This window comes from Salvelinus alpinus, chromosome 10 (assembly GCF_045679555.1).
Source record: "Salvelinus alpinus chromosome 10, SLU_Salpinus.1, whole genome shotgun sequence".
NCBI lineage: Eukaryota > Metazoa > Chordata > Actinopteri > Salmoniformes > Salmonidae > Salvelinus > Salvelinus alpinus.
Window position 1 is genome coordinate 81,769,316 of NC_092095.1, and position 13,761 is coordinate 81,783,076.

Here is a 13,761-nt window from a genome sequence, read left to right on the forward strand (position 1 = left end):
ATCCTCCCCTCTTCTTTCTCTCTCTCTCCATCCTCCCCTCTTCTTTCTCTCTCCATCCTCCCCTCCTCTCTTTCTCTCTCCATCCTCCCCTCCTCTCTCTCTCTCCATCCTCCCCTCCTCTCTCTCTCTCTCTCTCATCCTCCCCTCCTCTCTCTCTATCTCTCCATCCTCCCCTCCTCTCTCTCTCTCCATCCTCCCCTCCTCTCTCTCTCTCTCTCTTCATCCTCCCCTCCTCTCTCTCTCCATCCTCCCCTCCTCTCTCTCTATCTCTCCATCCCCCCCTCCTCTCTCTCTCTCCATCCTCCCCTCCCCTCCTCTCTCTCTCTCTCTTCATCCTCCCCTCCTCTCTCTCTCCATCCTCCCCTGCTCTCTCTATCTCTCCATCCTCCCCTCCTCTCTCTCTCTCTCTCTCCATCCTCCCCTCCTCTCTCTCTCTCCATCCTCCCCTCCCCTCCTCTCTCTCTCTCCATCCTCCCCTCCTCTCTCTCTCTCCATCCTCCCCTCCTCTCTCTCCATCCTCCCCTCCTCCCTAGGTACTTTCTGCAGCCCAGGGATAATGGAGGGAAACCTGTGAAGGTGGATGAGCTGGGTTCTCTTCGTTTAAACATTGTTTACACTGAGGACCATGTGTTCTCATCTGACCACTACAGCCCTCTGAGAGACCTGCTGTTGACCTCAGCTAACGTAAAGGTGAGGGGGGGTACTGTAGATACCTAATGTAAAGGTGGGGGGGGGTGGGGGTGATACTGTAGGTACCTAATGTAAAGGTGAGGGGGTGATACTGTAGATACCTAATGTAAAGGTGAGGGGGGGGTACTGTAGGTACCTAATGTAAAGGTGAGGGGGGGGTGGGGGTGATACTGTAGGTACCTCATGTAAAGGTGAGGGGGGATACTGTAGATACCTGATGTAAAGGTGAGGGGGTAATACTGTAGATACCTAATGTAAAGGTGAGGGGGGGTACTGTAGATACCTAATGTAAAGGTGAGGGGGGTACTGTAGATACCTAATGTAAAGGTGAGGGGGGATACTGTAGATACCTAATGTAAAGGAGGGGGGGGGGTACTGTAGATACCTAATGTAAAGGTGAGGGGGGTTACTGTAGATACCTAATGTAAAGGTGAGGGGGGGACTGTAGATACCTAATGTAAAGGTGAGGGGGGATACTGTAGATACCTAATGTAAAGGTGGGGGGGGTACTGTAGATACCTAATGTAAAGGTGAGGGGGGATACTGTAGATACCTAATGTAAAGGTGGGGGGGGTACTGTAGATACCTAATGTAAAGGTGAGGGGGGTACTGTAGATACCTAATGTAAAGGTGAGGGGGGATACTGTAGGTACCTAATGTAAAGGTGAGGGGGGGTACTGTAGATACCTAATGTAAAGGTGAGGGGGGATACTGTAGATACCTAATGTAAAGGTGGGGGGGGGTACTGTAGATACCTAATGTAAAGGTGAGGGGGGTACTGTAGATACCTAATGTAAAGGTGAGGGGGGTACTGTAGATACCTAATGTAAAGGTGAGGGGGGTACTGTAGATACCTAATGTAAAGGTGGGGGGGGTACTGTAGATACCTAATGTAAAGGTGAGGGGGGTACTGTAGGTACCTAATGTAAAGGTGAGGGGGTGATACTGTAGATACCTAATGTAAAGGTGAGGGGGGGTACTGTAGATACCTAATGTAAAGGTGAGGGGGGGTATTGTAGATACCTAATGTAAAGGTGAGGGGGGGGTACTGTAGATACCTAATGTAAAGGTGAGGGGGGGTACTGTATATACCTAATGTAAAGGTGAGGGGGGGTACTGTAGATACCTAATGTAAAGGTGAGGGGGGATACTGTATATACCTCAGCTAACGTAAAGGTGAGGGGTGGTACTGTAGATACCTCAGCTAATGTAAAGGTGAGGGGGAGGTACTGTAGATACCTAATGTAAAGGTGAGGGGGGTACTGTAGATACCTAATGTAAAGGTGAGGGGGGGTATTGTAGATACCTAATGTAAAGGTGAGGGGGGGGGTACTGTAGATACCTAATGTAAAGGTGAGGGGGGGTACTGTATATACCTAATGTAAAGGTGAGGGGGGTACTGTAGATACCTAATGTAAAGGTGAAGGGGGGTACTGTAGATACCTAATGTAAAGGAGGGGGGGGGGGGGGTACTGTAGATACCTAATGTAAAGGTGAGGGAGGTACTGTAGATACCTAATGTAAAGGTGAGGGGGATACTGTAGATACCTAATGTAAAGGTGAGGGGGGGTACTGTAGATACCTAATGTAAAGGTGAGGGGGGGGGGTACTGTAGATACCTAATGTAAAGGTGAGGGGGGTACTGTAGATACCTAATGTAAAGGTGAGGGGGATACTGTAGATACCTAATGTAAAGGTGAGGGGGGGTACTGTAGATACCTAATGTAAAGGTGAGGGGGATACTGTAGATACCTAATGTAATGGTGGGGGGGGGGTACTGTAGATACCTAATGTAAAGGTGAGGGGGGGGTACTGTAGATACCTAATGTAAAGGTGAGGGGGATACTGTAGATACCTAATGTAAAGGTGAGGGGGATACTGTAGATACCTAATGTAAAGGTGTGGGGGGGGTACTGTAGATACCTAATGTAAAGGTGAGGGGGGGGGTACTGTAGATACCTAATGTAAAGGTGAGGGGGGGTACTGTAGGTACCTAATGTAAAGGTGAGGGGGTGATACTGTAGATACCTAATGTAAAGGTGAGGGGGGGTACTGTAGATACCTAATGTAAAGGTGAGGGGGGGGGGGTACTGTAGATACCTAATGTAAAGGTGAGGGGGGGGGGTGTACTGTAGATACCTAATGTAAAGGTGAGGGGGGTACTGTAGATACCTAATGTAAAGGTGAGGGGGGGTACTGTAGATACCTAATGTAAAGGTGAGGGGGGGGGGTACTGTAGATACCTAATGTAAAGGTGAGGGGGGTACTGTAGATACCTAATGTAAAGGTGAGGGGGGTACTGTAGATACCTAATGTAAAGGTGAGGGGGGTACTGTAGATACCTAATGTAAAGGTGAGGGGGGATACTGTAGATACCTAATGTAAAGGTGAGGGGGGTACTGTAGATACCTAATGTAAAGGTGAGGGGGGATACTGTAGATACCTAATGTAAAGGTAAAGGGGGGTACTGTAGATACCTAATGTAAAGGTGAGGGGGGTACTGTAGATACCTAATGTAAAGGTGAGGGGGGATACTGTAGATACCTAATGTAAAGGTGAGGGGGGATACTGTAGATACCTAATGTAAAGGTGAGGGGGGTACTGTAGATACCTAATGTAAAGGTGAGGGGGGGTACTGTAGATACCTAATGTAAAGGTGAGGAGGGGTACTGTAGATACCTAATGTAAAGGTGAGGGGGGGGTACTGTAGATACCTAATGTAAAGGTGAGGGGGGGTACTGTAGATACCTAATGTAAAGGTGAGGGGGGTACTGTAGATACCTAATGTAAAGGTGAGGGGGGGTACTGTAGGTACCTAATGTAAAGGTGAGGGGGGTTACTGTAGATACCTAATGTAAAGGTGAGGGGGGGTGCTGTAGATACCTAATGTAAAGGTGAGGGGGGTACTGTAGATACCTAATGTAAAGGTGAGGGGGGGTACTGTAGATACCTAATGTAAAGGTGAGGGGGATACTGTAGGTACCTAATGTAAAGGTGAGGGGGGTACTGTAGATACCTAATGTAAAGGTGAGGGGGGGTACTGTAGATACCTAATGTAAACGTGAGGGAGGATACTGTAGATACCTAATGTAAAGGTGAGGGGGGGTACTGTAGATACCTAATGTAAAGGTGAGGGGGGGTACTGTAGATACCTAATGTAAAGGTGAGGGGGGTACTGTAGATACCTAATGTAAAGGTGAGGGGGGTACTGTAGATACCTAATGTAAAGGTGAGGGGGGGTACTGTAGATACCTAATGTAAAGGTGAGGGGGGTACTGTAGGTACCTAATGTAAAGGTGAGGGGGGGTACTGTAGATACCTAATGTAAAGGTGAGGGGGGGAACTGTAGATACCTAATGTAAAGGTGAGGGGGGGTACTGTAGATACCTAATGTAAAGGTGAGGGGGGTACTGTAGATACCTAATGTAAAGGTGAGGGGGGGTACTGTAGGTACCTAATGTAAAGGTGAGGGGGGTACTGTAGATACCTAATGTAAAGGTGAGGAGGGGTACTGTAGATACCTAATGTAAAGGTGAGGGGGGTACTGTAGATACCTAATGTAAAGGTGAGGGGGGTACTGTAGATACCTAATGTAAAGGTGAGGGGGGGTACTGTAGGTACCTAATGTAAAGGTGAGGGGGGTACTGTAGATACCTAATGTAAAGGTGAGGGGGGATACTGTAGATACCTAATGTAAAGGTGAGGGGGGGGTACTGTAGGTACCTAATGTAAAGGTGAGGGGGGGGTGGGGGTGATACTGTAGGTACCTCATGTAAAGGTGAGGGGGGATACTGTAGATACCTGATGTAAAGGTGAGGGGGTAATACTGTAGATACCTAATGTAAAGGTGAGGGGGGGTACTGTAGATACCTAATGTAAAGGTGAGGGGGGTACTGTAGATACCTAATGTAAAGGTGAGGGGGGATACTGTAGATACCTAATGTAAAGGAGGGGGGGGGGGTACTGTAGATACCTAATGTAAAGGTGAGGGGGGGTACTGTAGATACCTAATGTAAAGGTGAGGGGGGGACTGTAGATACCTAATGTAAAGGTGAGGGGGGATACTGTAGATACCTAATGTAAAGGTGGGGGGGGTACTGTAGATACCTAATGTAAAGGTGAGGGGGGATACTGTAGATACCTAATGTAAAGGTGGGGGGGGTACTGTAGATACCTAATGTAAAGGTGAGGGGGGTACTGTAGATACCTAATGTAAAGGTGAGGGGGGATACTGTAGGTACCTAATGTAAAGGTGAGGGGGGGTACTGTAGATACCTAATGTAAAGGTGAGGGGGGATACTGTAGATACCTAATGTAAAGGTGGGGGGGGGTACTGTAGATACCTAATGTAAAGGTGAGGGGGGTACTGTAGATACCTAATGTAAAGGTGAGGGGGGTACTGTAGATACCTAATGTAAAGGTGAGGGGGGTACTGTAGATACCTAATGTAAAGGTGGGGGGGGTACTGTAGATACCTAATGTAAAGGTGAGGGGGGTACTGTAGGTACCTAATGTAAAGGTGAGGGGGTGATACTGTAGATACCTAATGTAAAGGTGAGGGGGGGTACTGTAGATACCTAATGTAAAGGTGAGGGGGGGTATTGTAGATACCTAATGTAAAGGTGAGGGGGGGGTACTGTAGATACCTAATGTAAAGGTGAGGGGGGGTACTGTATATACCTAATGTAAAGGTGAGGGGGGGTACTGTAGATACCTAATGTAAAGGTGAGGGGGGATACTGTATATACCTCAGCTAACGTAAAGGTGAGGGGTGGTACTGTAGATACCTCAGCTAATGTAAAGGTGAGGGGGAGGTACTGTAGATACCTAATGTAAAGGTGAGGGGGGTACTGTAGATACCTAATGTAAAGGTGAGGGGGGGTATTGTAGATACCTAATGTAAAGGTGAGGGGGGGGTACTGTAGATACCTAATGTAAAGGTGAGGGGGGGTACTGTATATACCTAATGTAAAGGTGAGGGGGGTACTGTAGATACCTAATGTAAAGGTGAAGGGGGGTACTGTAGATACCTAATGTAAAGGAGGGGGGGGGGGGTACTGTAGATACCTAATGTAAAGGTGAGGGAGGTACTGTAGATACCTAATGTAAAGGTGAGGGGGATACTGTAGATACCTAATGTAAAGGTGAGGGGGGGTACTGTAGATACCTAATGTAAAGGTGAGGGGGGGGGGGGTACTGTAGATACCTAATGTAAAGGTGAGGGGGGTACTGTAGATACCTAATGTAAAGGTGAGGGGGATACTGTAGATACCTAATGTAAAGGTGAGGGGGGGTACTGTAGATACCTAATGTAAAGGTGAGGGGGATACTGTAGATACCTAATGTAAAGGTGGGGGGGGGGTACTGTAGATACCTAATGTAAAGGTGAGGGGGGGGTACTGTAGATACCTAATGTAAAGGTGAGGGGGATACTGTAGATACCTAATGTAAAGGTGAGGGGGATACTGTAGATACCTAATGTAAAGGTGGGGGGGGGGGTACTGTAGATACCTAATGTAAAGGTGAGGGGGGGTACTGTAGATACCTAATGTAAAGGTGAGGGGGGTACTGTAGGTACCTAATGTAAAGGTGAGGGGGTGATACTGTAGATACCTAATGTAAAGGTGAGGGGGGTACTGTAGATACCTAATGTAAAGGTGGGGGGGGTACTGTAGATACCTAATGTAAAGGTGAGGGGGGTACTGTAGGTACCTAATGTAAAGGTGAGGGGGTGATACTGTAGATACCTAATGTAAAGGTGAGGGGGGGTACTGTAGATACCTAATGTAAAGGTGAGGGGGGGTATTGTAGATACCTAATGTAAAGGTGAGGGGGGGGTACTGTAGATACCTAATGTAAAGGTGAGGGGGGGTACTGTATATACCTAATGTAAAGGTGAGGGGGGGTACTGTAGATACCTAATGTAAAGGTGAGGGGGGATACTGTATATACCTCAGCTAACGTAAAGGTGAGGGGTGGTACTGTAGATACCTCAGCTAATGTAAAGGTGAGGGGGAGGTACTGTAGATACCTAATGTAAAGGTGAGGGGGGTACTGTAGATACCTAATGTAAAGGTGAGGGGGGGTATTGTAGATACCTAATGTAAAGGTGAGGGGGGGGTACTGTAGATACCTAATGTAAAGGTGAGGGGGGGTACTGTATATACCTAATGTAAAGGTGAGGGGGGTACTGTAGATACCTAATGTAAAGGTGAAGGGGGGTACTGTAGATACCTAATGTAAAGGAGGGGGGGGGGGGGGTACTGTAGATACCTAATGTAAAGGTGAGGGAGGTACTGTAGATACCTAATGTAAAGGTGAGGGGGATACTGTAGATACCTAATGTAAAGGTGAGGGGGGGTACTGTAGATACCTAATGTAAAGGTGAGGGGGGGGGGGGTACTGTAGATACCTAATGTAAAGGTGAGGGGGGTACTGTAGATACCTAATGTAAAGGTGAGGGGGATACTGTAGATACCTAATGTAAAGGTGAGGGGGGGTACTGTAGATACCTAATGTAAAGGTGAGGGGGATACTGTAGATACCTAATGTAAAGGTGGGGGGGGGGTACTGTAGATACCTAATGTAAAGGTGAGGGGGGGGTACTGTAGATACCTAATGTAAAGGTGAGGGGGATACTGTAGATACCTAATGTAAAGGTGAGGGGGATACTGTAGATACCTAATGTAAAGGTGGGGGGGGGGTACTGTAGATACCTAATGTAAAGGTGAGGGGGGGGGTACTGTAGATACCTAATGTAAAGGTGAGGGGGGGTACTGTAGGTACCTAATGTAAAGGTGAGGGGGTGATACTGTAGATACCTAATGTAAAGGTGAGGGGGGGTACTGTAGATACCTAATGTAAAGGTGAGGGGGGGGGGGTACTGTAGATACCTAATGTAAAGGTGAGGGGGGGGGGGTGTACTGTAGATACCTAATGTAAAGGTGAGGGGGGTACTGTAGATACCTAATGTAAAGGTGAGGGGGGGTACTGTAGATACCTAATGTAAAGGTGAGGGGGGGGGTACTGTAGATACCTAATGTAAAGGTGAGGGGGGTACTGTAGATACCTAATGTAAAGGTGAGGGGGGTACTGTAGATACCTAATGTAAAGGTGAGGGGGGTACTGTAGATACCTAATGTAAAGGTGAGGGGGGATACTGTAGATACCTAATGTAAAGGTGAGGGGGGTACTGTAGATACCTAATGTAAAGGTGAGGGGGGATACTGTAGATACCTAATGTAAAGGTAAAGGGGGGTACTGTAGATACCTAATGTAAAGGTGAGGGGGGTACTGTAGATACCTAATGTAAAGGTGAGGGGGGATACTGTAGATACCTAATGTAAAGGTGAGGGGGGATACTGTAGATACCTAATGTAAAGGTGAGGGGGGTACTGTAGATACCTAATGTAAAGGTGAGGGGGGGTACTGTAGATACCTAATGTAAAGGTGAGGAGGGGTACTGTAGATACCTAATGTAAAGGTGAGGGGGGGGTACTGTAGATACCTAATGTAAAGGTGAGGGGGGGTACTGTAGATACCTAATGTAAAGGTGAGGGGGGTACTGTAGATACCTAATGTAAAGGTGAGGGGGGGTACTGTAGGTACCTAATGTAAAGGTGAGGGGGGTTACTGTAGATACCTAATGTAAAGGTGAGGGGGGGTGCTGTAGATACCTAATGTAAAGGTGAGGGGGGTACTGTAGATACCTAATGTAAAGGTGAGGGGGGGTACTGTAGATACCTAATGTAAAGGTGAGGGGGATACTGTAGGTACCTAATGTAAAGGTGAGGGGGGTACTGTAGATACCTAATGTAAAGGTGAGGGGGGGTACTGTAGATACCTAATGTAAAGGTGAGGGAGGATACTGTAGATACCTAATGTAAAGGTGAGGGGGGGTACTGTAGATACCTAATGTAAAGGTGAGGGGGGGTACTGTAGATACCTAATGTAAAGGTGAGGGGGGTACTGTAGATACCTAATGTAAAGGTGAGGGGGGTACTGTAGATACCTAATGTAAAGGTGAGGGGGGGTACTGTAGATACCTAATGTAAAGGTGAGGGGGGTACTGTAGGTACCTAATGTAAAGGTGAGGGGGGGGTACTGTAGATACCTAATGTAAAGGTGAGGGGGGATACTGTAGATACCTAATGTAAAGGTGAGGGGGGGTACTGTAGATACCTAATGTAAAGGTGAGGGGGGGTACTGTAGATACCTAATGTAAAGGTGAGGGGGGTACTGTAGATACCTAATGTAAAGGTGAGGGGGGGTACTGTAGGTACCTAATGTAAAGGTGAGGGGGGTACTGTAGATACCTAATGTAAAGGTGAGGAGGGGTACTGTAGATACCTAATGTAAAGGTGAGGGGGGTACTGTAGATACCTAATGTAAAGGTGAGGGGGGTACTGTAGATACCTAATGTAAAGGTGAGGGGGGGTACTGTAGGTACCTAATGTAAAGGTGAGGGGGGTACTGTAGATACCTAATGTAAAGGTGAGGGGGGATACTGTAGATACCTAATGTAAAGGTGAGGGGGGGGTACTGTAGGTACCTAATGTAAAGGTGAGGGGGGGGTGGGGGTGATACTGTAGGTACCTCATGTAAAGGTGAGGGGGGATACTGTAGATACCTGATGTAAAGGTGAGGGGGTAATACTGTAGATACCTAATGTAAAGGTGAGGGGGGGTACTGTAGATACCTAATGTAAAGGTGAGGGGGGTACTGTAGATACCTAATGTAAAGGTGAGGGGGGATACTGTAGATACCTAATGTAAAGGAGGGGGGGGGGGTACTGTAGATACCTAATGTAAAGGTGAGGGGGGGTACTGTAGATACCTAATGTAAAGGTGAGGGGGGGACTGTAGATACCTAATGTAAAGGTGAGGGGGGATACTGTAGATACCTAATGTAAAGGTGGGGGGGGTACTGTAGATACCTAATGTAAAGGTGAGGGGGGATACTGTAGATACCTAATGTAAAGGTGGGGGGGGTACTGTAGATACCTAATGTAAAGGTGAGGGGGGTACTGTAGATACCTAATGTAAAGGTGAGGGGGGATACTGTAGGTACCTAATGTAAAGGTGAGGGGGGGTACTGTAGATACCTAATGTAAAGGTGAGGGGGGATACTGTAGATACCTAATGTAAAGGTGGGGGGGGGTACTGTAGATACCTAATGTAAAGGTGAGGGGGGTACTGTAGATACCTAATGTAAAGGTGAGGGGGGTACTGTAGATACCTAATGTAAAGGTGAGGGGGGTACTGTAGATACCTAATGTAAAGGTGGGGGGGGTACTGTAGATACCTAATGTAAAGGTGAGGGGGGTACTGTAGGTACCTAATGTAAAGGTGAGGGGGTGATACTGTAGATACCTAATGTAAAGGTGAGGGGGGGTACTGTAGATACCTAATGTAAAGGTGAGGGGGGGTATTGTAGATACCTAATGTAAAGGTGAGGGGGGGGTACTGTAGATACCTAATGTAAAGGTGAGGGGGGGTACTGTATATACCTAATGTAAAGGTGAGGGGGGGTACTGTAGATACCTAATGTAAAGGTGAGGGGGGATACTGTATATACCTCAGCTAACGTAAAGGTGAGGGGTGGTACTGTAGATACCTCAGCTAATGTAAAGGTGAGGGGGAGGTACTGTAGATACCTAATGTAAAGGTGAGGGGGGTACTGTAGATACCTAATGTAAAGGTGAGGGGGGGTATTGTAGATACCTAATGTAAAGGTGAGGGGGGGGTACTGTAGATACCTAATGTAAAGGTGAGGGGGGGTACTGTATATACCTAATGTAAAGGTGAGGGGGGTACTGTAGATACCTAATGTAAAGGTGAAGGGGGGTACTGTAGATACCTAATGTAAAGGAGGGGGGGGGGGGTACTGTAGATACCTAATGTAAAGGTGAGGGAGGTACTGTAGATACCTAATGTAAAGGTGAGGGGGATACTGTAGATACCTAATGTAAAGGTGAGGGGGGGTACTGTAGATACCTAATGTAAAGGTGAGGGGGGGGGGGTACTGTAGATACCTAATGTAAAGGTGAGGGGGGTACTGTAGATACCTAATGTAAAGGTGAGGGGGATACTGTAGATACCTAATGTAAAGGTGAGGGGGGGTACTGTAGATACCTAATGTAAAGGTGAGGGGGATACTGTAGATACCTAATGTAAAGGTGGGGGGGGGGTACTGTAGATACCTAATGTAAAGGTGAGGGGGGGGTACTGTAGATACCTAATGTAAAGGTGAGGGGGATACTGTAGATACCTAATGTAAAGGTGAGGGGGATACTGTAGATACCTAATGTAAAGGTGGGGGGGGGGTACTGTAGATACCTAATGTAAAGGTGAGGGGGGGGGTACTGTAGATACCTAATGTAAAGGTGAGGGGGGGTACTGTAGGTACCTAATGTAAAGGTGAGGGGGTGATACTGTAGATACCTAATGTAAAGGTGAGGGGGGGTACTGTAGATACCTAATGTAAAGGTGAGGGGGGGGGGGTACTGTAGATACCTAATGTAAAGGTGAGGGGGGGGGGGTGTACTGTAGATACCTAATGTAAAGGTGAGGGGGGTACTGTAGATACCTAATGTAAAGGTGAGGGGGGGTACTGTAGATACCTAATGTAAAGGTGAGGGGGGGGGTACTGTAGATACCTAATGTAAAGGTGAGGGGGGTACTGTAGATACCTAATGTAAAGGTGAGGGGGGTACTGTAGATACCTAATGTAAAGGTGAGGGGGGATACTGTAGATACCTAATGTAAAGGTGAGGGGGGTACTGTAGATACCTAATGTAAAGGTGAGGGGGGATACTGTAGATACCTAATGTAAAGGTAAAGGGGGGTACTGTAGATACCTAATGTAAAGGTGAGGGGGGTACTGTAGATACCTAATGTAAAGGTGAGGGGGGATACTGTAGATACCTAATGTAAAGGTGAGGGGGGATACTGTAGATACCTAATGTAAAGGTGAGGGGGGTACTGTAGATACCTAATGTAAAGGTGAGGGGGGGTACTGTAGATACCTAATGTAAAGGTGAGGAGGGGTACTGTAGATACCTAATGTAAAGGTGAGGGGGGGGTACTGTAGATACCTAATGTAAAGGTGAGGGGGGGTACTGTAGATACCTAATGTAAAGGTGAGGGGGGTACTGTAGATACCTAATGTAAAGGTGAGGGGGGGTACTGTAGGTACCTAATGTAAAGGTGAGGGGGGTTACTGTAGATACCGGGGGGTACTGTAGATACCTAATGTAAAGGTGAGGGGGGGGTACTGTAGATACCTAATGTAAAGGTGAGGGGGGATACTGTAGATACCTAATGTAAAGGTGAGGGGGGTACTGTAGATACCTAATGTAAAGGTGAGGGGGGATACTGTAGATACCTAATGTAAAGGTAAAGGGGGGTACTGTAGATACCTAATGTAAAGGTGAGGGGGGTACTGTAGATACCTAATGTAAAGGTGAGGGGGGATACTGTAGATACCTAATGTAAAGGTGAGGGGGGATACTGTAGATACCTAATGTAAAGGTGAGGGGGGTACTGTAGATACCTAATGTAAAGGTGAGGGGGGGTACTGTAGATACCTAATGTAAAGGTGAGGAGGGGTACTGTAGATACCTAATGTAAAGGTGAGGGGGGGGTACTGTAGATACCTAATGTAAAGGTGAGGGGGGGTACTGTAGATACCTAATGTAAAGGTGAGGGGGGTACTGTAGATACCTAATGTAAAGGTGAGGGGGGGTACTGTAGGTACCTAATGTAAAGGTGAGGGGGGTTACTGTAGATACCTAATGTAAAGGTGAGGGGGGGTGCTGTAGATACCTAATGTAAAGGTGAGGGGGGTACTGTAGATACCTAATGTAAAGGTGAGGGGGGGTACTGTAGATACCTAATGTAAAGGTGAGGGGGATACTGTAGGTACCTAATGTAAAGGTGAGGGGGGTACTGTAGATACCTAATGTAAAGGTGAGGGGGGGTACTGTAGATACCTAATGTAAAGGTGAGGGAGGATACTGTAGATACCTAATGTAAAGGTGAGGGGGGGTACTGTAGATACCTAATGTAAAGGTGAGGGGGGGTACTGTAGATACCTAATGTAAAGGTGAGGGGGGTACTGTAGATACCTAATGTAAAGGTGAGGGGGGTACTGTAGATACCTAATGTAAAGGTGAGGGGGGGTACTGTAGATACCTAATGTAAAGGTGAGGGGGGTACTGTAGGTACCTAATGTAAAGGTGAGGGGGGGTACTGTAGATACCTAATGTAAAGGTGAGGGGGGATACTGTAGATACCTAATGTAAAGGTGAGGGGGGGTACTGTAGATACCTAATGTAAAGGTGAGGGGGGGTACTGTAGATACCTAATTAGTAGGGGGGGTACTGTAGATACCTAATGTAAACGTGAGGGAGGATACTGTAGATACCTAATGTAAAGGTGAGGGGGGGTACTGTAGATACCTAATGTAAAGGTGAGGGGGGGTACTGTAGATACCTAATGTAAAGGTGAGGGGGGTACTGTAGATACCTAATGTAAAGGTGAGGGGGGTACTGTAGATACCTAATGTAAAGGTGAGGGTAATGTAAAGGTGAGGGGGGTACTGTAGATACCTAATGTAAAGGTGAGGGGGGGTACTGTAGATACCTAATGTAAAGGTGAGGAGGGGTACTGTAGATACCTAATGTAAAGGTGAGGGGGGGGTACTGTAGATACCTAATGTAAAGGTGAGGGGGGGTACTGTAGATACCTAATGTAAAGGTGAGGGGGGTACTGTAGATACCTAATGTAAAGGTGAGGGGGGGTACTGTAGGTACCTAATGTAAAGGTGAGGGGGGTTACTGTAGATACCTAATGTAAAGGTGAGGGGGGGTGCTGTAGATACCTAATGTAAAGGTGAGGGGGGTACTGTAGATACCTAATGTAAAGGTGAGGGGGGGTACTGTAGATACCTAATGTAAAGGTGAGGGGGGATACTGTAGATACCTAATGTAAAGGTGAGGGGGGTACTGTAGATACCTAATGTAAAGGTGAGGGGGGATACTGTAGATACCTAATGTAAAGGTAAAGGGGG

The 13,761-nt window shown here is 47.0% G+C and overlaps 1 protein-coding gene across 1 annotated transcript in view; it reads left to right on the plus strand.

Annotated features, from left to right (window-relative positions):
- Positions 1 to 13,761, plus strand: part of rasa3 (RAS p21 protein activator 3) — a gene marked incomplete in the record, with an annotated part of 130,585 nt that overhangs the window by 67,875 nt on the left and 48,949 nt on the right. Inside the window, 1 exon segment of the mRNA XM_071331001.1 lies at positions 534 to 690. Coding sequence (XP_071187102.1) covers positions 534 to 690 — 157 coding nt within the window.